The sequence below is a fragment of the Meriones unguiculatus genome, chromosome 17 (genome assembly GCF_030254825.1).
Source record: "Meriones unguiculatus strain TT.TT164.6M chromosome 17, Bangor_MerUng_6.1, whole genome shotgun sequence".
Classification (NCBI taxonomy): Eukaryota; Metazoa; Chordata; class Mammalia; order Rodentia; family Muridae; genus Meriones; species Meriones unguiculatus.
The window spans coordinates 41,568,302-41,591,091 of NC_083364.1; the positions used below are offsets into that span (position 1 = coordinate 41,568,302).

Genomic DNA, 22,790 nt, shown 5'->3' on the forward strand with positions numbered 1-22,790 from the left:
GTCTCCAGCCGGCTGACTTCAGGAGGCGTCCGGAGACCGGAAGTCCCGCCCCTAGTCCCGCAAAGGCCGCGCGGCGAAACGGAAGCGGAACCCGGGCTGGAAGCTCTTCCGGTTAGGGCAGGATGAGCGGAAGTCGTGCCCCGGAAGTGAGTTGGCGGCGGTTTCTTAGTAAAGTCGTAAGGTGTTTGCACTGAGTAGGTCCGGTCTTGTGGGCCGGTTATTGCCTCTTGGACGAGCTCCCTACAGCTCCTGGCGCTCAGGTAGAAGGCGGCTGTACTTGATTCAGTGCAAGTGGAGTACGGAAAGAAACGGGATGGATGTGCTTAAATGTGGGCTGGAGAAGCTTCCCGGGCCCTGCAGAGCCCATACTTTGCGTGAACATTTGGATGCCCCGAATAAGACTAAGATTTAAGAACGCTTTTTGAAGCATCAGCTATGGGCATTTTTTTCCCCGGAACGTGGGTTCCACTACAAGTATTTATATGCTCACCGCTCTGAGAAATCAAAGATCCAGAGTTTTTGTCATTTAATAAAATATTTTTACTTCCCGTTACCTTCATATGCTTCTAAGTCTAGTGCTCACTAGAATGCCCTCTCACTTAAGTGCATGTCTGTAATTTCAGCATTTAGGGAGTGGTGCAGAAGGATTTTTAGTTCAAGACACCAGGACTCCACGAGACCACAGCATGCTTCCCACACCTATTTGAGGCATCTCATACCCACCTGTACTCCAGCTCCAGAGTATCATAACACCCAATTCTGAACTACTGTTTTTTTAACACCAAGACAAAACTTTTAAGTTCAGCAAGGTAAAATACTCCCAATCGGTTTGTGTGATGATTTAATGCTTGGCCATTACCATAAATCTCATAGTCTCTTTGCAAACCCCTTCACCTACTTTTTTCTAGTTAAAAGTACCACACTGGATATACAGCTCAGTGGTGCTCTACAGTTACTTCCATTGTTTACCTAAATAATTACAAACTTTAATAAAAATATAGTGAGGATTTTGGGAGTTGACTGTGGTATAACTCTATACCTAAGTATCAGAAAGGTCTCAAACACCCATCAGCATTTACTGCACTGTTGTAATTTCTTATTTGCTGATCTGAAGTTGCATAGTCACCTCTACTTATGAATCATCAAATGAAGTGCAATACGGAGTAGGTATTAAGTAATTATCTTTGCTGTGGGGTGGGGCCCAAGATATGGTTTCTCTGTGTAGACCAGGCTGTCCTCAGAGATCGACCAGCCTCAAGTAATTGTCTGTTGAATGAAGAATTCAGACCCCCAATTCCTGGCTCTAGCTTCCTGCCTGCTTGGTCTGAAGGCACTGGAATTAGGTCCCAAAGCCTGAAAGCCCAACAAAAGTAATGTGTTGCCTGTCCAGTTGAACCGTAGGAAAAGTTGAGTGCTTGCATTCACCTGATATTCTTGAGGTCTTGGGAGAAATCCTCAGCACTTGAGCTAGAATAATTGTAGAATCAGGGTAGACTTGAATGAGGACAGGGCAAAGGTTGGGCAAACACTGACAAAATCATTGACATATGGGGGTTAGAGGGATGGCTCAATGATTAAGAGCACTGGCTGTTCTTCCACATACCGAGTTCAATTCCCAGCAACAACGTGATGGCTCACAATAAATCCTGTAATGGGATTTGATTGCCCCTTCTGATGAGCATGCAGACAGATCATTCATATACATAAAATACATGAAGAAAATTTTACAAATTATTTACATATAATTCATGTCCACAGAATCCTGTACCCTGTAGACACAGACGACATCCTAGTAGCAGATTTTTCACTAACTCTTTAGCTCTTTTTTTCCTTTGGGCAACTAATGACTGATTTTGATGATTTTTTGTTTTACTGGAAATTGAAACTATGCTAGGCAAATGTTCTACCACTCAGCTACATTCCAGCCCCAAAGAGTCATTTGTAAAGTTGCCTTTGCTACCAACTACTTCAAGAAATTCCCCAGGTCGTTTGCTACTGCTCGCCTTCTCTACCTCACCTCTCTCCAGTCAGCCTCCCATATTTCCCAAGCTACCACAGCCTACCTTCTCTTGCCAGTAGGAAGACACTCTGCCTCTTCTGCACTCTCATCTTTTTGAAGGGTCTCAGAGCAATATTGTCAAAGTCAGAAGGTTGTTGTGGGGAGTAGTCAAAATGCACTTTAACATCGTACACAGCTCTCACCCTTAGGACATGGACTTGTTGCTAGAGGAAGGATTGCTGCTAGTGAAGAATTTCAGTTATCACTGCCTAAAACCACCGCTTGCCCCTCAGCCCACGTGGCTCATCAAACTCAACAGCTTTTTTAGTTGTCAGTTTTCTCTTGGGTCAGCAGGTTCTCTTTGCCAGGTTCACCAAGTACAACTCTTACAAAACATACTGTATTTGGTCATATTGAAAACAATTAAAACCTTTTCTACAGTAGAGAAAATGAAAATTTGAGAAGAAAATGGTTAAGTCTGGGACCGTGATAGTATTACAACAAAATCTTCAAAAGTGTGAGCATACAAACTATTTTCAAAAGCACACACTCTACATACTGCTACACATCATTCTCATACCACCTACATGAGGTACAAATAAGATCTGAGTAACTTGTTTATATAAACAAAGATACCCCTTACTCCTTGAGAGGGCAAGTAAAGATCTATATTGACCCATTTCTTACACTGTACCTCATCCCCTTTACAGCCAGTAACTGAGCAATTTAAAAACAATTTTGTTAAGTCAAGTGAGTGTATCCGTCCATTCCCCACTCATTCATCCCCCCAAAATGGTTCTTCCGTAATAATTCTGCATGAGGCACTGTGCTGTGTGATGGAGACATCAAGAGCAGTGAAACATTCTCATCCATCAATAAGCTTACAAAACAGTGGAAGAAACAGTCAAGTAACTACAGTGCAGCATGGTGGCACATGATACAGGCCTGAGCAGACTGTTATATTAGCCACTAACTGCCAAGAACGATGTTCAAAGAAGTGACACTGGAGCTTTAACTTGACACAAGCTGTCCTTATATCTTTTCCAGGAGGGTAATGAGGAAGTTCTTCAATAATTATCTGCCTAAATTGCCTCATATAGAAGTAAAAAAATGAAAGCTCTATCAATTGCCACTTCATGATGTGATCTTCACATATGAAGATTGTGGTGTCTGCAAATTGAGACAGTCCTGCAGTCACTAACTTAAGAAGGCAAAATAAAAGGTGTGCAAAACGTGAGTTAGATTTATGAGACAGGACCGGGTGTAGCCACGCTGCCCTTAAGCTCTTGTGTTAGCTGAGGGTGGCCATGAACTCATCTTCCTGCCTCTACGTCAGCAGTGCTAGAATTGCAGGGGCACAATGAGACTGCTTCCTGAACATATTAGAAAATAAATTCTCTTTATCTCTCTCTTTTAGAGAGACAAAGGGCATAAAGGCACAAAATGGGAACTTGAAATCCAACTGCAAAAGTTATTCATGCAACTGAGGCATTATAGAAACTTCCTGAGTGCCAAAGAACTCCAACAGCACTGCATGGCAGAGCTCCTCTTTCTTTAGACTCTTGAAAGAATGATCACTGTGGTATTTCTCACAAACACCAAAGGATTTTTCACAAACTCCATAGTAAAATAAAAGAACAGAGATCGGGCCTAGAATAACTTCAGAGTTGCTAGTGTATTGTACTCGTTCCCAATGATCAATGGTTGGCTCCAAATGACAGGACAAGAGGGCATCTTCATGTGGATCCAGTCAGTTTCACAGTGATGAAGCATGTAGATGACCTGAGGCACAAGCTCTGATTGATCATAAGAAAATGAGGGTTAGAATGCAGTTCCAAATCCTTATTTCATGATTTCAAAGGGCCGAGCTGCTTCGTTTCTGTTCATTACACACATTTTAGATCTTTCTCAAGAGTCCCTCTGGATTAGACATGATAAGGAAAACTGGGTGTTTGGCTTGACCAAAGGTGTTCAGGGTATAGGTTCATGCTCATGGTATTTTACCACAGAACACCTCAGATTCACTGTCAGGACTCTGGTTCTCTGACGGATACTACAGTTCAGTTTTCAAAAGTCTGGGAATGATCTGATCATAATCTTTCCTTCTTGTTACATTGTAGGACAGGAATTTGGAGTATTCAGTCAAGAGGTTCTCCCAGTAACAGGTGATGTCATCCATCTGCAAATGGTTTATGATGAACTGGCTTCCCCTAGAAAGAAGATTAGCAAGAATATTTTATATCACAGGCTTTAATAATAAACCTATATATGGCTGGCTACTTTATCATGAGCCTCATTCCAAATATTTTATTTTAATTAACTCATGTGCATTTCACAACCAAAACCCTATAACTATCATATCCATAGGCATGTATTTATCAACAGAACTTAGTATTTGTTTCTTAAAAACAAGCATTGTTTACCAGCAAATATTCATTTTTAAATATCTAAGTTTACTGTTGTTGTTTTGTGTGGTTTGGAGTTTTAAGACTTCTCACTCTTCACTTCAGGTTGGCCTAGAATTCACTTCATGGCCATGCTGTCCTGGAACTCAGGGCAATTTTCTTGACTCAGTGTCTCCATTGCTGGGATTACAGGTATGAGGCACGAGCTAAAAACAGTTGTCTTAGTTCCTCGAAGACTGAAGTCTAGGCACTGGAGAGGGAGTACACTGGTTAAGAGTTACTGCTCTTGCAAAGGAGCAGCTCATGACTGCCTATAATTCCAGCTCCAGGGATTCTATGCCTCTGACCTCTTGGGCACCAGCACTGACATGCATATACCCACACAGAGACACACAAATACACAATTTACAAATAAAAGACTGAAATTTGAAACATGGAGCACTTGTCAATGTGTGTATTATTTGTCTCCAGGACAGCTTTGACTCTGGATTATCTTTGTAATGAGAAGCTGAGGTTTGGACATTGTCAATGTAGTTATATTTAGAAAACTTTAAGACAGATGCAAAGGACAAGAAAGCACAAATGAATAGAGCTTACCTTTCAGCAATTTCCTGAGCAATATCATCATTTGCTTTTACAAATTGCAACAGCTCCCTAAAATGACAAGAAGCATGACACTGTAGAGGTTGAGGAGATGGCTCAGCAGCTCATGCATTTGCCATGCAAGCACAGGGACCTGTGTTTGGCCCCAATACCCACATAAAACGCCAGGCATGGTGGCTTGTGCTTTTAATTCCTGTGCTAGTAAGTTGGAGACTGATGGATCCCTGGAGCTTGCTGGTCAGCCAGCCAATTCTAATAGACAAGCCCAAGGTCTCAGTGAAAGATTCTGTCTCAAAAAGAACAAAATGTATGGCCCCTGAAAAATAACACCTAAGGTTGACCCCTAGCCTTCATAAACACATGAACGAATACATACACATCATACACAGAGAAATATACACACAAACCACGAGCTTTTAAAATAGAGATCGCTGTCATTAATACGAAGTCAGACAACAGATAAATCTGTAGATATGTTGGTGGTAGATAGTTTCTTTAAAGCGAAGAGCTTAGGGTGCCTAAGGAAATAAAATAATAGCAAAGAAAAATATATCTACATGCAAAACCAGGAATGGTGTGGGCATGGTGTATACAGACATTCCCTGCACATGGGAGGTAGAAGCAGGAGAATCAGAAGTTCAAGGCTACCTCAGCTACGTGGCAAGTTTGAAGACAGCCTGAGTTACATAAAACCATGTCTCAAAAGAGACAAAAGACAAAAAAAAAAAGCTGAAGTCAGACTGTTACCTGTCACTATTATCTATTATGCTATGTTCTCTTATATAAGGTTGGGAAATATTCTGGAAAAAATAAAAATGTACAATAATCATAAAAAAATCAAGTGTGAAGAAGAATTTCTGGGACCAGAAAAATGGCTCAGCAGGTGGCAGCAAAAGCCTGACAAGCCAAGTCTACCCTTGAAACCCATGTGAAAAGCTGGACATGGCGGCATACATCTGCAATCTCAGCAAGAGGCAGGGGTGCACAGTAGTAGGAATCAAACCCTGCTGCAGCAAGGTGGAGGGCAAGAAGGGACTCCTGGAAGTTGTTCTCTGACGTCTGACAACCACACAGACACAGTGGCATGTGCGTATGGTTTTTCACTGTTCATTCACTCTGGCCCCCAACATAAATACATAAAGAAAAGATTTACATTTTCAACTTGTCTCCGAATTCTTGTTCTAGCCAGAGGAGGAAACTGGGCTCACATATCTGCCCCTTCTCCATACCTCTTTCTGTCTCCTCTCATCATGAAAGACTGTCTGCCAGGGTTTCACTTGGGCCAACTCTTATGCTGTATCAGAAATCCTAATGACAACATAAACAAGAGCTAATCTATCTTCAACTGTTGAAGACCAAAGACTTTTCATCTGCATGTTATGTTAGAAACAACACTTTAAATTAAAGCACTTCAACTTAAATCCCATTTATAACCTACCTAGATAATGTACAACACTATACTATACCACTAGATAACACTATACTACCTAGATAACACTATACTGCCTAGATAATGTACAACCAGTCTTTCAAGGAGGAAAAAACTTTCCCTTAAAAATGAAATCATCTGAGAAAACAAGTGGCTGTACTTAAGAGAAAAAGGTCGCAGGAAAGGTAAGTGCTTACTGGACATTGGAGAGGTCTGTTTTAACTGGGATGTAGTGAACCCATGGCTTTAGCTGTGGGTAAAAGAATTCTACCCACTCATCACCAACATGGAAGACCAGCGAACCACACAAGAAGAGGTGTTTGAACCGGAAACTTGCAGCCACACCTCGAAAATTAAACAGATACCTGAGAAAGGAAAGAAAGCACATTTCATTTTCTACGGCTGCTGCCACAAACTGGATCTCTGCCCTATCTCCCCATCCTCCTGTGCCCCCATTTCCATCTCGGCTTCTATGGTTACCCTCCTTCCCTTTGTAATTTTACCTTTTCTATGTTAGTCTTTGAGACAAGATAGGCTGGTTAGTTGCCAACTTGACAGCAGCTAGAGTCATCTGGGAAGGATTCTCAATTGAGAAAATTCCTCTATCAGTTTGCCAAAGCCATGTCTGTAGGGCACTTCCTTGATTAATGATTGACATGAGAGAGCCCAGCTCATTGGGGGTGGTGCCACCCCTGGACAGGTGGTCCTGGGTTATATAAGGAAGGGTACTGAGCAGGCCATGGAGAGCAAATCAGTAAGCAGCACTCCTCTATGGCCTCTGCTTCGGTACCTGGCTCCAGGGTCCTGCCTTGAGTTCCTGCCCTGACTTCCCAGGATGAGAAACTACAGGCTATAAACTGAAACAAATCCTTTCTCCCCAAGTGGATTTTGGTCAAGGTGTTTCATTACAGCAATAGACACCCTATCACATGGTCTCACATTTTACCTTGGGCTGGCCTTGGACTCAAAGAAATCCTCCTGCCTCATCCTCCCAAGTGATTAAACTGGAGGCATTGAGCCACCATGCCCTATTCTCAGGCTTCAGGAACACATCTGTATGTGTCTGTGGAGTTTCCATAAATTCCTTGCTTTTCCTGGGCTGGAGCTGCAGGTTCTTCCAGGAATGCCAGGTAAACAAAAGAGGAAATGATTTCCCCAGAAAGAGCTATATGAGGCCAGCAGCTGTGTGCTGGGTGGAAAACAGATAGGATCAGAAAGAAATAACTAGTTTTGATTTTTTTTGTAGATTTCAGACATATATGAAAAAGTATGTTTAATGATGTACGATTTAAAAAGGTAAATCAAGCAAACAAACAAAAAATAAAACTAGGCTGTCAAGATGGTTCAGCCGGTGCCTGCCACCAAGCCTGAGGGCCTGCATTAAATTTCCAGAGCCCAGAGGGTAGGAGGAGAGGACCAGCCTTAGCGAGTTGTATGACCTCCCCAAGTATGCAATGGCACATATGTACCCACATGAAATAAATAAATGTTAAAAATATTTTTTGAGACCCGGCGGTGGTGGCACATGCCTTTAATCTCAGCTCTTGGGAGGAAGAGGCAGGTGGATCTCTGTGAGTTCCAGGCCAGCCTGGTCTATAAAGCAAGTCCAGGACAGCCAGAGCTACACAGAGAAACACTGTCTCAAAAAACAAAGGGGGAGATAAATAAATAAATATATATATATGTATATATATTATATTGAAGAGTAAAAAAATCTCCATACTGGGCAGAGAGGAACATTTGGGAGGTGGATATAGGAGGGTCAGGAGTTCAAATTCATCCTCAGCTGGTACTGAGTTACATAGTAAGTCAGGCTCCCAGATCTTTTTGTTTCCCCTCATGTAGTTCACCAAGTAAAAGACGAGCTCTCTTCCTGGACATCACCCTCTTCTTCCACAGCACAGGGAAAACAAGCCTAAGCTAATCAGTCCTCAAAAAGAAGCTCCCTGGAAGAAGCTCTCGAAGAAAAGACTGTTTTCCTCTCAGCACTTCTCATATATGTGCCTGTCCCTAACCCACCACTCCCCCTGGGAATAACCATTGTCTTTCCACCCGAGTCCCATCCCAAACCTCAGCTGACCTGTTTAGCTAATTCTTAGTCCCAGGATGTCATTATGGAGCCTGTCTGTCTGTTACAATGATGGGGATGAACCTAGGGCCTCTTGTCTGCGGAGCAAGCACACGCTTCCCTACCACGTTATTTCCGTAGCCCCTCATTATAACATTTACTACTGTGGGAAATGCAATCTAACTCTTGGGAGGAGTGCTGTGGGGAGAGGGGATCCCGCCACTTTGATGAATGGTAATTAGCTGAGGAACCATGTTTCATTCTTCTCTGTAATGCCCACAGGGCTCAGGTCAGTTCCCTGCAGGCCCCAGGAAAAGCTAACCAAATTAATTAACATGATACTTTGGGTGAAAGTCTCCAAAGTGAAGTATTTCAAAGGCAATACAGAAATAAGTAACTAGGTTGTATAGTGGTGGCAGAGGCAGGTGGATCTCTGAGTTCAAGGCCAGCCCAGAGCAAGTTCTTGGACACCCAAGGCTACAAAGAGAAACCGGTCTAAGAAAGAAAGAAAGAAAGAAAGGAAGGAAGGAAGGAAGGAAGGAAGGAAGGAAGGAAGGAAGGAAGGGAGAGAGAGAGAGAGAGAGAGAAAGAAAGAAAGAAAGAAAGAAAGAAAGAAAGAAAGAGAGAAAGAGAGAGAGAGAGAAAGAAAGAGAGAAAGAGAGAAAGAGAGAAAGAAAGAAAGAAAGAAAGAAAGAAAGAAAGAAAGAAAGAAAGAAAGAAAGAAAGAAAGAAAGAAAGAAGTGGAAATCTTACTTGTATTTGCAGTGGTCTATAAGGTGCACATCCTTAGCAGCTGGTTTTCCCAAGGTATCCTGTAGATAAAAAGGAAGTTCTCACCACCGGCAATAGCACTGATGGGCAGGCACATTGGTAAAACATTTCACCCTCATTCAAGCATCATAATGAACCTAACGTGCCTAGGAGGCATTATCTTCACTAGGCCACTGAGGAAGCAAGGTTTCAAAGCTGAGACTTGCTCAGTTGTCACATGACCTTAAATAGCAGCTACAGTGTTTTTGACTCAGGTCTCTTTTGTTTTAGGGTCTGAACTCACCTGACACCTTGGCTGCCTTCCTTTGAACTATGAGGTTATTGTATATTGCCCATCTCACTCACACACACACATACATGCACAAACACACACACACACAACATCATAAGAGCTGGCTTATGGGGCTACTGGCTGTAACTCACAAAGACATTTGTTGGGCCTGGAAAGGAGTTAAAAACAAATATTTAAGCCACTGCTAACAATTCACAGGTGACATAGCACTTCTCACAAAAGCCCAGCTCTCTGGCCTGGTGTGGCAGCCCATACCATGCCTGTGATTCCAGTGGTGAAAGTAGAGGCAGGACTATTTGGAGTTCAAGGTCACCCTCAGCTACCTCAAAAACTTAAGGCCAGCTTAGGCTACAGAAGACCCTATCTCAAAATCAATCAATAATAAAATACCCAGGTTTCTAAACTTTCTTGGAGGAAAATAATAAAAAACAACAACACAGATCTAACAAACCAAGTCCTGCCCCCATTAGCAGTAGGCATCTGAGAGCTGTCAGTGCCCCTCTGGCTTGCTCCTTCCTATTTGCTTCCCTGCCTCCCTCCACAGGAGACACCAACCTGTGTGCTGAATGAACACATTCTCTCATTTCTTTGTTTTTGCTGTACTTTCCCTGAGTTGTCTTCCAAATAGGGTTTCATAGCTCAGGTTGGTCTCAAAGTCACTAACTGAGGATGCCCTTGAATTCCTGTGCATATTTTTCCCCCAAAGGTTTCTTAAACTCATTTGCTCCTGTTAGATCAAAACTGTATAAAATAGGCCAAGAATGGAGCTGGAGAGATGGTACTGCAGTCATAAAGAGTACCTGCGGCTCTTGCAGAGAATCTGGGCTCAATTCCAAGCATCCTCATGGCAACTTCCAACTGTTCATAATAACTCCAGCACCCTCTTCTGGCCTCTGCAGGCACACACACACATACACACACACACACACACACACACACACACACACACACACAGACATACTTCCAGTGAAAACACTCATACATATAGTTTTTATTAAATGTAGCTTTTTAGTCTTTATTATTATTCTTTGGCTAGTTTGTTTGTGGGTTCTTCTCCTAACTCTCTCCTAACAATATCTTCCTTGGCTCAGCTCCGTTCCTCCTGGCTCAACTGTCACCATCTTCTCGTCTTAACTCTGCTAGTTCAATTCACTTCAACTGTCTTTTAATATCATTTTGTTCAATATCTTTTCCTCTTCTCTCTAGCCCTACTCAAACTTCTTTCTTCTTGCATCAACTTCTTCTCTGATCTTACTCTTCTGTCTCCTGGATTCTACCCCTGCCTACTCTCTCTCCCAGCTCTCAGCCTCTTCTGGCTTTTTATACCCTCTCCTATTCCTGGAAATCCAAGAACCAACTGACACTGAAGGGAATAGGGTCATTTAAAGAAACAGGCACATAAAATAGTTCATACACATATACATAAAATAAAAATTTTAAATTAAAAAAATAATAGGCTAATGGTATAGCTCAAGGATAGAGTTTTTCTAGCATTCTGAGGCAAGGGTTAAAACCCTACTACAGCAACACAAAAATGTACAAATGAAACCTATGCAAATAATGCATCCATTTCAGAGATACACCGAGTTTTTCTCCATAAAGCTTATATGCTGTGATGAAACTGCAAATGAGGAAATTAGAATTTTACTTGTGTGTGTGTGTGTGTGTGTGTGTGTGTTCTGTTTTTTGAGGCAGGATTTCTCTGTGTAGACTTGGCTGTTCTAGACTCACTTTATAGACCAGGCTGGCCTCAAACTCACAGTGATCCACCTGTCTGGATTTAAATTCTTAAGGTAAGAAGGCACAGTCAGAGCAGATGGACCTCAAAGCTGAAGGCTGGATTTTTCTGATTTTAAAGAAATAAAGAGCCCTGGGGCCAGATCCCCAGACTTAGTCATTTAGCTCACTGTTTAAGTACTCAGGTTGTAGCCTACAGCCATTGAGAGCCATCTATTTAAACCAGAAACTGGTAAACTATAGTCCACAGACCAGCCCACCATGTGGTGGTATAGAACCCATGGACTAGACATTTTTACATTTTCAAGTGACTGGGAAAAAAAATTCTGATATGTAAAAATTCCATGAAATGCAGGTGTGGTGGCACACGACTTTAATCCCAGTATTCAGGAGAGGGAGTTGGATCTCTGTGAGTTTGAGGCTAGCCTGTTCTACAGAGTGAGTTCTGGGACAGCCAGAGCTACATAGTGACACTGTCTCAAAAACAAAAACAAAAAACAAAAACAAAGGAAGAGAGAAATAAAAAAAGGAAGGAAAAAAGGAAAGAAAATTACATAAAATTCAAATATCACAGGAAATTCAAATTTCACATGAAATTTAAATTTTGCGACCCATAAATAATAATTAGGAAATAGCTGTGTTGTGAAAGTTGCCTAAGCTACTCTCACCCTGCTATAGCAGGCCACGCAGTAATGACCTCGGTAGCCCCATATTTACTATTTGGCCTCTCACAGGGAAAGCTTATAAACTCTCAACTCTTCAGCGTTTCTGACACACTCAGCATAACAGGGCGTAAGAAGTCTGGAAAACAGCAATTTACATATATGCTAATACTAGTTCACCGAACTTGCTCTACATTCGTCTCACCACTGAGAGGAAACCTAATCTCAAATTCTACCCAGCTGGCCATGTTCTCAGAGTCATCACTGCTGGGGTTCAATTCAGATGGTTGCTGATTACTTTCATAGATTTCCAGGCCTGGTTTTTGGTGTATTCTGCATCAACGAGTTTTGGATTTTTCCGAGATAGGAGAATGAGAGGATCTCTTTCTGGGCTTGTCCTATAGAGAAAACACAGAACATAAATCTATGTGGCCTACACCATCGTGTTCCCACAATCCCTTAAGAGGTGAGCGGTACTTGGCCAGTACAGTGACTGTTGCCACAGATGGGATGGCTCCCTCAGTCTGGGGCAGTAGAGGAAGGGAATCCTGGGTACTGTGGCATCTTGGTCCTTCAGGCTATCCCCACTTTCCCCACCAAAGACAGGGACTATTGAGTCCTTCTTTGCTTACATCCTGTTTTATTGTTTGTTGGAAACAGGATCTCATGTAGCCCAGGCTACCCTCAAACTCACTATACAGACAAATGTGGCCTTGAATTCCTAATTCAGATTGGTGATCTGAATCACTGGTATTGTAAGAATGTGGCACCACATCTCGTCTGAGTATGATTGTACTGGCTAATTGTATGTCAGCTTGCCAAAAGCTAAGAACGCCCCCGTGAGATCAGGCTGTAAGACATTTTCTGAATTAGAGATCAATGGGGGAAGAGCCTAGCCCACTACATGTATCTCTGGCTAATGTGGCGATTCTGGGTTCTGTAAGAAAGCAGGCTGAGCAAGCCAGGAGGAGAAAGCCAGTAGGCAGCACCCTTCCGTGTGCTCTGCATCAGCTCCTGCCTCCAGGTTCCTATCTTGTGTCAGTTCTTACCCTCATGGCTTTTGATGTGAATGAAATAAACTATTCTCTCAAGTTGCTTTTGATTATGGTTTTTCCATCACAACAAAAGTAACCCCCACTAAGACAATGACGTTCTAGTCACTACAGCTATATTCTAGAGAATGGTTTTTCATCCAGGCCTAGCATCGTTGCTATTCACAGCTGTGATGGCAGCTGTTCACAGGTGTGATAATCATCACTCACCAAAATAGCTACATGGCCTTTGCTGTGTATGCATTGTAAAGCCCAAGCTGGGCATAGCGGCACATGCCTTTAATCTCACTGTTCAGGAGGCAAAGGAGGCTCTCTGTGAGCTCCAGGCCAGCCAGGACTACAAACTGAGACCCTATCTCAAAATATACAGACAATAACAACAACGAAAGGCAAGAGCTAGGCATAGTGATTACATGCTTATAATCCTAGCTACTTAGAAAGCAAGCAGGTCTCAAGTTTAAGGCTAGCCTCAGCTATATAGCAAGACCCTGTCTCAAAAAAAAAAAAAAAAAAAAAAAGTGAGAATCATGGGTATTAAGCCCACCTGTATTCTGAAATCCACTGACCAAGCCAGGTGAGAAGATGCATGTATGACCTCTGATAGCACACCACCACAAAAAACACAAACTCTTCTCCCTTCCTATCTATCCATTCCACAGATACTGCCTGTGTGGTTGGTGGCCAGGTGCAATCTGGCACTCATCAGAGACTGAGGTGCAAAGCCTTGCCACTTCTAGGAAACACCAAACAAGAAGAGCATCACCCACTTGGCTCGACAGATGGCACACTATAAATACGGACTGAGTAACTGTTTGGGGAACTCCTCTGAATTTCAGTTGAACCGTGAGTGGTTTGGCAAGTAACCCATGTAGTAGTTTGTTTTCTATTTCCATGGTAACACCATGACCAAAAGCAATACAGGGAGGAAAGGGTCTGACTGGCTTACATGTCCCAATCACAGCTGATATTTGAGGGAATTGGGGGAGCAAAAGCAGGAACCTCGGAGAAAAGCTACTTACTGGCTTGTTTACAGGGTCAAGTTCAGCTCCTTTTCTTATACTTCCTAGGACTATTTCCCCAGGGAGGCACTGCCCACCATGGGCTAGGCTTCACACCAATCACCCATCAAGAAAATGCCCCCACAGACATGCCTATACACCAACTGGACTGAGGTAGTCAACTGAAGTTACCTCCTCCCAGGTGACTACTGTTTGGGCCGAGCTGACAAACCCTAACCGTAATTGAATTCTTCTCTAGTCTAAGATCCAGTCCACGTTTTTGTTGGTGGTGATGATGATGGTGGCTTTTGAGACAGGGTTTCACTGTGCGACCCTGGCTAGCCTGGAAACTACTACTCGGATCAGGACAGCCTGGAACCCTGTATTGAAGATGAGGCTGGCCTAGAGCTTGTAGCAGTCCTGCCTCTGTCTTTTGAGTGCAAGATTAGAGATGTGTACCACTATGCCTGGCCATCATTCCACATTAATTTTTCAGTTATCTTAGCTTTTCCACTGCGCAACAGGAGACAATGTACCCTCAAGACAGCGTAATTTTACCCACAGCTCAAGAGAATATAGTTATCATAGGTGAGAAAATGTAATCACCTTGATCCTCTGAAATACGCTGTAGAATTTTTCTTTTCCCATGGCCACTGTGCTGCTGACCTGAAAATATAAAATGTTTATTAATTTTGGGGGCTGTTCCCTAGACTATATGTTTTAGCCACTTCTGAAGACTAGCTCAGAAGTGTGCACCTTTAAATGAACCTGTTCAAGGCTGCTAAACCAAGCCCTTCTGTTAGCATTTCCATGTTCTGAAGGGGCTTTGTTGCAGGAGAGACACTTCCATCTCCCCAGTGTCAGGATTATGGGCTTCATTAATCCCACTGCAAACTCTGAGACTGTGAACTGTGAAAACCTGTTGATAGCTGTAGAGTGGCTCAGCTCTAGTACAAACCTTTAATCCAAAGCTTTCTGTAAATAGGAGTAAATAAAGTCAAGCCTAGGTCAAGAGGTGGAGCAAAGCTGGGCGCGGTGGCGCACGCCTATGCTCCCAGCAGTCAAGGAGGCAGAGGCAGATGTATCTCTGAGTTCAAGGCCAGCCTAGTCTACAAAGCAAGTTCAGGATAGTCAAGGCTACACAGTGAAACCCTGTCTCAAAAAATCAAAAACAAATAAAAAGACGGCAGAGCAAGTAACCAGCTGACAGGGATTAAGCTGAATGCGGGGAGAGGGCAGGACTTTGAGTTGAAGGCTATTTAAAACAATGTGGAGAAGAAGAAAAAGCCTTTGGCTTTTGGCTTTTCCCTCCAGGGCTGTCAGCAGAGCTTCTCAAATGTGAGCAAAGCAGGAAGGGCTTTTTCCTTCTGGGACATCAGCTGAAGTGCTTTTTCCTTCTGGGCGCTTTCTCTGCCTCTCTGAGCTCACAGGCTTTCACTCCTGCAGCTGGCTCCTGAGCCTTCTTTGGCAAAATCAAGTGTTGAGATTTCTTTCCTTATAACAACAGGCCTTGCCAGGAATTACAACAAATGCACCAATCCAATAACATTAACTCACTGAAACAAAGTACACAGAGTGCAAATGGCAAGCACAGGATTGTTTAGTTGGCACAGTAAGGGTTTCCTCCCTGAGTAGAAGGCCGGTAATACAACTAGCATATGACAACAAATTCACAGGAACTGAGCACCTCAAACTCAGTACATAGTTGAGGTTGGCCTTGAACTTTTGATCCTCCTACTTCCATCTGCCCCGGGGTCAGGATTATGGGCATCAGCCACCATAACCAGTTTTTACAATGCTGGGAGTCAAACCCTGGGCTCCATGTATGCTAGCCAAGTGTCCTACCAACTGAGCTCTATCCTTAGGCCCAACATGAATATTTATATAGAGCAAAACTGCTTATGCTATTAATGGTCTGTGACTTTTATGCTTTGTGTGTGTGGGAGGGCGCACACTTGTGTGTACCCATTTGTACACGTTTGTGTGCACTTGACTTCAAGTGCATCCTGGCTGAAAAGAAGATATCAGATGTCAGTCTTCATTCCCCTGTGACATGGTTTTTCACTGAACCCGATGCTCACCTAGGCGAGGCCAGTGAGCTCCCCAGATCCACCTGTCTCTGATCCCCAGAACACTGCCTGGATTTTACATGGATGCTACAGATCCACGCTCAGATCCTCATGTTGTACAGCAAGTGCTCTTACCCGCTGAGCTATCTCCCCAGCCCAGGTAGTAATCTTATATTAACGACTGTATTCTACTGCTTATTGCAAGAAAACTCACAAGGCAGGAAAAACAAAACCTGCCTAAAGGACCTACCTCATCATATCTTCTCTGAAGAGGTCCCACCGTCCGAGACCTGTAGGATACAGTGGCCACACAGCAGGGCCCCCTTCCCAAAATGTCCATGCAGGATACATGATATCATGGTACTCCGATGTCTTGGACAGAAACAGGAAAGAATTTTAAGGAAGTTTTAGAAGAGAATGAGAAGCAGCTGACTGCTATATATGAGTTGGGACAAACAATTTCACCGTGCCCACCTGACAGAGAAACATTTTATTGGTCTGCAGGCCTAGATTCTAGACATTAGATCTGGGAATACAGCTCAGTGATCAGAGCACTTACCTAGCATAAACGAAACTGTGAGTTTAATACCCAGCACCATAAAGCAAAGCAAAAACATCACCCTCTATGCCTAGACTACAGACATTAAAAAGCAAGAATTAAAAGTAACAGACCCAACAAGCGGATCTCTGAGTTTGAGGGAGCCCGGTCTACACAGTGAGTTCCAGGACAGCCGAGGCTACACAGAGAAACCCTGCCTCAGAAAAACAAAACAAGAAGTATACACTCCCTGAGTCCCAGACTTTTTAGTCATATTAATCATAAAGGTCAAGTTTTTCAGTTCCTCAAAATTCTGGAGGGTTTTTCTGAGGGAGGGAGGGAGGAATGATATTCCCAATTATGAATAATCAGTTCTGTCAAAATGTAACTGCTGTTACATCCTGGTGTTTTCCCTGCTTTACCAGTTCCCAGTTATTTCCCAGGGGCTATTTTGAGAGTATGGATCAGAAAATAGCACTGACCACAGTAGTCTGAATGCCAACTCCTCCTCTTCACCACTGAGTGTGTGCTCGAATGTATGTCTCCATCTCCTTGTAATGGGGGAAAGGATATCCCTAATTCTATCTATGGGATTATTTTCCACACAAAATGACGGAAAATATTTTAGAAGGACGGTGTCTGATGAATACTTAATAAATATTCTATTTCTTACTGCTCTGAGACTGTGAAATGAACACAGACCACGCTGATTCCTGGATCCCCAGTCTCATCCTCACCAATGCCCATCAGACTGTGAGAGGAGCAGGCTCATACAGGGGGATCACCTCCAGCCCCATGTGGCCCTGCCTGTGCTCACCTTACTGAAGGAGAAGACAGGAATGGTAGGCTCCATCCATCTAGGAACCTGAGGGTAATCTCGTACATTGATTACCATTTCCATGTCAGGGAGGCCACTAATAATTTCCAAAAGAAAGTGTTCGACGCCACTACACCTGTCAATCAGACAAATAACAGGGTCGTCAGAGCGGTGCCTCAGGCTGTAAGAATGATCCTAGTGTTAGAGTGAGACAAGCCATTGCCCAGACCTCCGGCCCACTGCAGTGCCCCGCAAGCAACCCTTCTAAAGGGACTATGCCACTTTTTACACAGGGCGGGTTACAGTTCTTAGCCAAGTTGCTCCAATAAGCCTAACTTTGAAGAGAATACCATTTGTACTCGTGCCACCTCTCTATTCGTTACCAGGTTTTTAGTCCCATGACGCAGAATAGTTTAATCAGTAGACAAGATGCAAATTTTCATACCGAAACTGGGAAGACCTTATTGTCTAACTGTGTTCCTTGGCCTTCCCTCTCACACAAAGATACTGTTATGGTCTGGATTTGGAATGTCTGGTCCTCAGCTTTGCCTAACTGGGGGGGTGATGGGGAACATTTAAGAAGCAGGCGGTTATCGATCACAGAGTGCCTTCAAAGGGGAAGGTAAGCTGTTCTGTCTTTCTCGCTCCCCTCCTTCCCCTGCTTCCTCACGTTCCCAGGTGACAGGAGGTAAGAGGGTTTGCCTACCTTGTACTAACCCTCCCTGCGGTGCTACATAACCACAGGCCCAAAAGCAAGAGAGCCAGATGACCATGACTGAAGACTCCCCAACCATGAGCCAAAATCAACCTTTCCTCCATAGTTACTTGTCTCAGATGATCTGTTACAGTATCAGAAAGCTACCTGGATAGCATGTTTCTTTCTACCATGATTACATCGCCAGGAAGGAAAACCTCTCATACCTTCAACCTAAACACAGAGCGTTATCAAAACTGGTTTTGCTAGACAGGAACGGCATTGACCCAATCCAGAAGGCTACCATACCACTTTCTGACTTGGAGTCCCTGAGAAGCTTCAGAGAATTTATTTATTTATTTTTCTGAAAGAAAGAGAAAATGCTTAGCTTGTTTTTTGCCCTATCCTTTGAGGTCCTAACCAGCAACATTTTGGGGCATCACCTGACTGATCAGAATTTTCTGGCAACATGATTGGCCTGGAACTTATCACATAGACCATCTGGCCTCATACAGCCTCCCAAGAGGCCGGGATTATAGACCCAGAATTACAGTCATCATACCAGGCTAAAACAGTTTTACATACAAGTTGATAACTAGCAAAATAAAATCAATGGCTCATATTAGTAGTAAGAAGTGTCAACAAAACCAGTCAATGTTTAACAATCTGATCAACAAAGATTTTAAAAGTCTAATACACAGCATTGCATTAGAGGGTATGAGGTCTACTTAAGAGCATGTCAGCCAAGCATAGTGGTATACGTCTTTAATCCTAGCACTATGGAGGCAGAAACAGGTGGAACTCTGAGTTCAAGGCCAGCCTGGTCTATGTAGCAAGTTTCAGGTCAACAAGAGCTATATCATGAGACACTGTCTCAAAGAAATTAGTAAATTAATTAATTAAAATATGTTTTTAAAGCATGAGAAATAGACACAAAATTCATTACTTAGCCTAGTTATTCTGGGAATTTAGCCTACATGTACATGACCAGTGCGATCAAAGGTACATGCATGAGAATGCTCACTACAGCAATGCTGGTATTAGTCAAATTTTGCAGGGATGTTGTAAGGAATAATTTAAATATTCCCTGATAGAAGACCAAATGAAGAAATCCATACAATGAGTTATTACTATGCAGCTACAAGAGTGTACCTGGCCCACAACAGACACTCCTAAATCCCCCTCCCTCATGTCCTCCTGTAGCTTACACTACCCTGCCAGGTTTCATTACCTTGTTCCTCATAGCTTGTGGAACCAGGCAAAAAAGAGAAGGGACAGAGTCAAAGCCAAAGTTAGCGATGTCCACTAGGTTTACATAAAATAGCTGATAAAAAAAAATCCCAGGCAAGGTGAGTTTACCCATACTTAGCAGGCTCTCAAGTATGAGGAAAGATGCACTTGCTACTCCTCCAGCTGGTACCTGAGTCCCATCAAGCCAGCCTATATGTTCTAATACCATTACAGGATTCCATGTTCATTTACCTGGAGGGAAACATGCAGTCATCTTCCCTGTATAACCTGTTCTTAATGATCTGGTAGTGGGTTCCTAGCTTCCGTCTGACCACCTCGGCCATCATCTTCCTGGAGATACCACCTCGAAAAGGAGTCAGGTCCTCTTCTATGATGCTGCGGAAGAATGGAAATCATAGAGCAAAGCAGGCCAAGAGAAGAACGCCATTCCATCCACTCCCAAGTGCTTTCTGTTCAGAGAATATACTAAACAGGGGAAAGTAGTGCATAGGAACCCGCAACTCCTCTGCAAAAGCACCAAACTCAGGAGCGGAGGCTGCAGTAACTAGGAAATAAGTTACTCTACACCTCTTTTCAAGTTCAGCACAAAGTAAGTTTCGGCAAGCATCATTAGCATCTGGTGAATTTTTTTAAAGGTTAATTCATTTGTTATTTATACAGTACAGGTACAGTGTTCTGCCTGCAGGCCAGAAAACTGCACCAGATCTCATTATAGATGGTTGTGAGCCACCATGTGGTTGCTGGGAATTGAACTCAGGACCTTTGGAAGAACAGCCAGTGCTCTTAACTTCTGAGCCATCTCTCCAGCCACCTAGGTGAATTTTTGAGGAATCAGAATAAAAAGATTAAAAAAACCAAAAAGCTCTGATTGCTGCTTAGCAAATAAACTTTCGGAGGAGTTACCCTAATGGGTAGTCAGTGGGAGATGTAGGTTAGAAGTCGGACCTTATCACACTGTGCTTATCTTTGGACTGTACTAAACCCAGCCCAAACCTGCACACCTTACAGATAAAAACCAAGAGGAGGGCTAATAAATAAATAAATAAATAAATAAAACAAGAGGAAATACTGATTAGATGACGAACACGTCCATCCCTTTAAAGTGCACTTGCAGACAGCCAGCACCAGAGACAAGGATAACAAAGACTCTGGCCCTCCCAAGCTTTCAGTCTATAGGAGAAATGGAAAGTACACCTGCTGAACAGCATAGGGAATAGAGGCGGGGTAGACAACACTGAGCCGAGATCTCCCATTCCAGGCCATTTCCATAGCGTGGAGCCACCGATAACTGCCATCAAGGTCTCTCAGGGGACTTAGGGAAGGTCCCTACAACAAGAATCCAGCTCCCAGAGACACATCAAGGAACTCACCCGTGATAGCAGCTGCAGTTTTGACTTGAACATGGTTCATAATTCTCCAAAGCCCTGTTAATTTGGTCAATAAATACTTTCCATTTTGAGCCTTCAAAAAGTGAAGGAAATGAGAGTTAACAAAATACCCTTGGCATTCCTATTTGCAAGCAGCAGGCAGAAGCAACAGAAGACCAACACTTGGAGAAATCCCCTTCCTTTCCCAGCAGTGGAAACGAAATGCCAAGGATTCTTTGTGTAACTTGTCGGGGCTTGAGTCAAGTCTGCTCCTCTACCTAAGAAATTGGAAAAGGCACAAGCTTAATGTTTGGCCTTCACATGGCTATGGATACACTGGAACTTCGACATACTGAGCCCCATAGTGCGAATCAATGCAAACTATTGGACATAACTCTCCCTCATCTGTTATGTCGAAACAGCTAGGAGCCTCCCTCTCTCCTGAAGGTGTTCTAGAGAGGCACAAAACAGCCTTCTGCGTTAAACAGGGAACATCTTTCCCTACCACCCCCAATTCTGGAGAGTGGGGGGTTACTCTCCAGGGTCTAAGGCTAGAAGCAGAGGCCCACCATACACCTCTGCCCGCCCCTGCCCACAGTCCCTCCACCCCCTTCGCGCTGCAGCCGCACAGCATCCTCCGCGCGCGGGGGCGAGCGCCTAGGGACCCGAGCGGACCCCGAGACGCAGCGGCAGGCTCGTTCCTGCCCGGAGCCCACCTGACTCCTTCTGGCGGCCCTGCACCGGCAACAGGAGCACTAACAGCATCCATGGCCTAAGCCGACAGCCTGCCCGCCGCTCCATCACCCGCACACCACTGCGGATTCAGACCCGCACGCCGGCGGAAGCGCGCCGCCCAGCACAGGGATGGCCGCGGGCGCCTCGGCACAGGGAGCTGCCCTACACAAAGATGGCTGCAGAGCCCGCCCCCAGGCCTCCCGGAGTCGGGTTTGGGAAATGAGGCTCTGGAAGCCGGCCAGGATAGCACAAGAAACAGTGGTCAGTCCTTCCATTCGGTGACAAACTGAGCAGGTAGTGTACCTCCTCGCTCGAGCTACAACAGAGCCTAGGCTAGGTCATCCTAGAACACCAAACCACTTATTTATTGAGCATGTGAATGGATCCATTCTGTTAGACCACAGTTGCAAATTGGTAGCACAGGTCCTTTTGTAATAGGAACTTATAACAACGTAACAGATCGAGGGTGTTAAAAAATTTATAGTAAGCCCTTGTTTTGTACTGAGACCTGTAATATGTTCCAAAAGGCCATAGCAAACCAAAAAATATCAATAAGCAAATTGGACATTTTTTTCAAAAGTTACATATTTTACCATTATCATTAAGTTCTTTTATTCTTGAGCCAGAGTGTTACTGTTATACCTCAGGCTGGTCTCTTGATCCTCTTGATCCTCATGATCCTCTTGCCTCAGCTTCCAAAGTTTGTATGTACATGCCACCAGACCTTGCCAACCACAAACTGAACTTCAAACGGGTTAGTGCTCATTTGAAGTTCAGGAGACTCACAGCAACCAATCAAAACACAGGGTCATACTGGAGAGATGGCTCAGTGACCTAGAGCACACACTGCTCTTACAGACGACCTGAGTTGAATTTTTCAATACTCATGTCCCATGGTGCACAATTGCCTGTAACTCCAGTTTCTCAGTGGGCACCTGCACTCCAGTGTAACTACCCAAACACTGACACATATTTAAAAATAAGTAAAAAAATTAACCCTTTTTTAAAATGAAAAGGCCAATGCAACCTGGGCCAGTATGATTTTTTTTTTAAGTCTTCTATTTTAACACCCTGAGGAATGTAAGCTTCATTTTTGGTTGTTGATTTTTGAGCTTGCATTTAGTGTAACCTCCACTTGGCTAAACGTGTCCTTAAATTCCAGGCAGTGGTAAGCCTCCCTTTAACTCCAGTGCTTGGGAGGCAGAGGCAGAAAGATCTCTTTGAGTTCAAGGCCAGCCTGGTCTGCAAAGTGAATTCTAGGACAGCCAAGGTTACACAGAGAAACCCTGACTAGAAAAAAGAA

At 43.6% G+C, this 22,790-nt stretch overlaps 1 protein-coding gene across 4 annotated transcripts; it reads right to left on the reverse strand.

Moving 5' to 3' along the window:
* Positions 1–2,385: 2,385 nt before the first annotated feature.
* On the reverse strand, positions 2,386–22,242 carry Poglut1 (protein O-glucosyltransferase 1). 4 transcript variants are annotated; one of them, XM_021648593.2, is made up of 11 exons: positions 22,130–22,242; positions 20,756–20,846; positions 19,617–19,760; positions 17,441–17,576; positions 16,336–16,457; positions 14,623–14,682; positions 12,265–12,364; positions 9,258–9,316; positions 6,634–6,801; positions 5,002–5,058; positions 2,386–4,209 (listed from the first exon to the last, which is right to left on the reverse strand). In XM_021648593.2, the coding sequence occupies exons 3-11, from the start codon at positions 19,709–19,711 to the stop codon at positions 4,053–4,055; spliced, it is 954 nt and encodes a 317-aa protein (XP_021504268.1). In that variant the 5' UTR covers positions 19,712–19,760; positions 20,756–20,846; positions 22,130–22,242; the 3' UTR covers positions 2,386–4,052. The 4 variants fall into 4 exon arrangements, with proteins under 4 accessions (XP_021504268.1, XP_021504267.1, XP_060226373.1 ...); XM_021648592.2 differs by lacking the exon at positions 22,130–22,242 and adding an exon at positions 21,469–21,655; XM_060370390.1 differs by lacking the exons at positions 6,634–6,801; positions 22,130–22,242 and adding an exon at positions 21,469–21,656.
* Between the last annotated feature and the right edge of the window lie 548 nt (positions 22,243–22,790).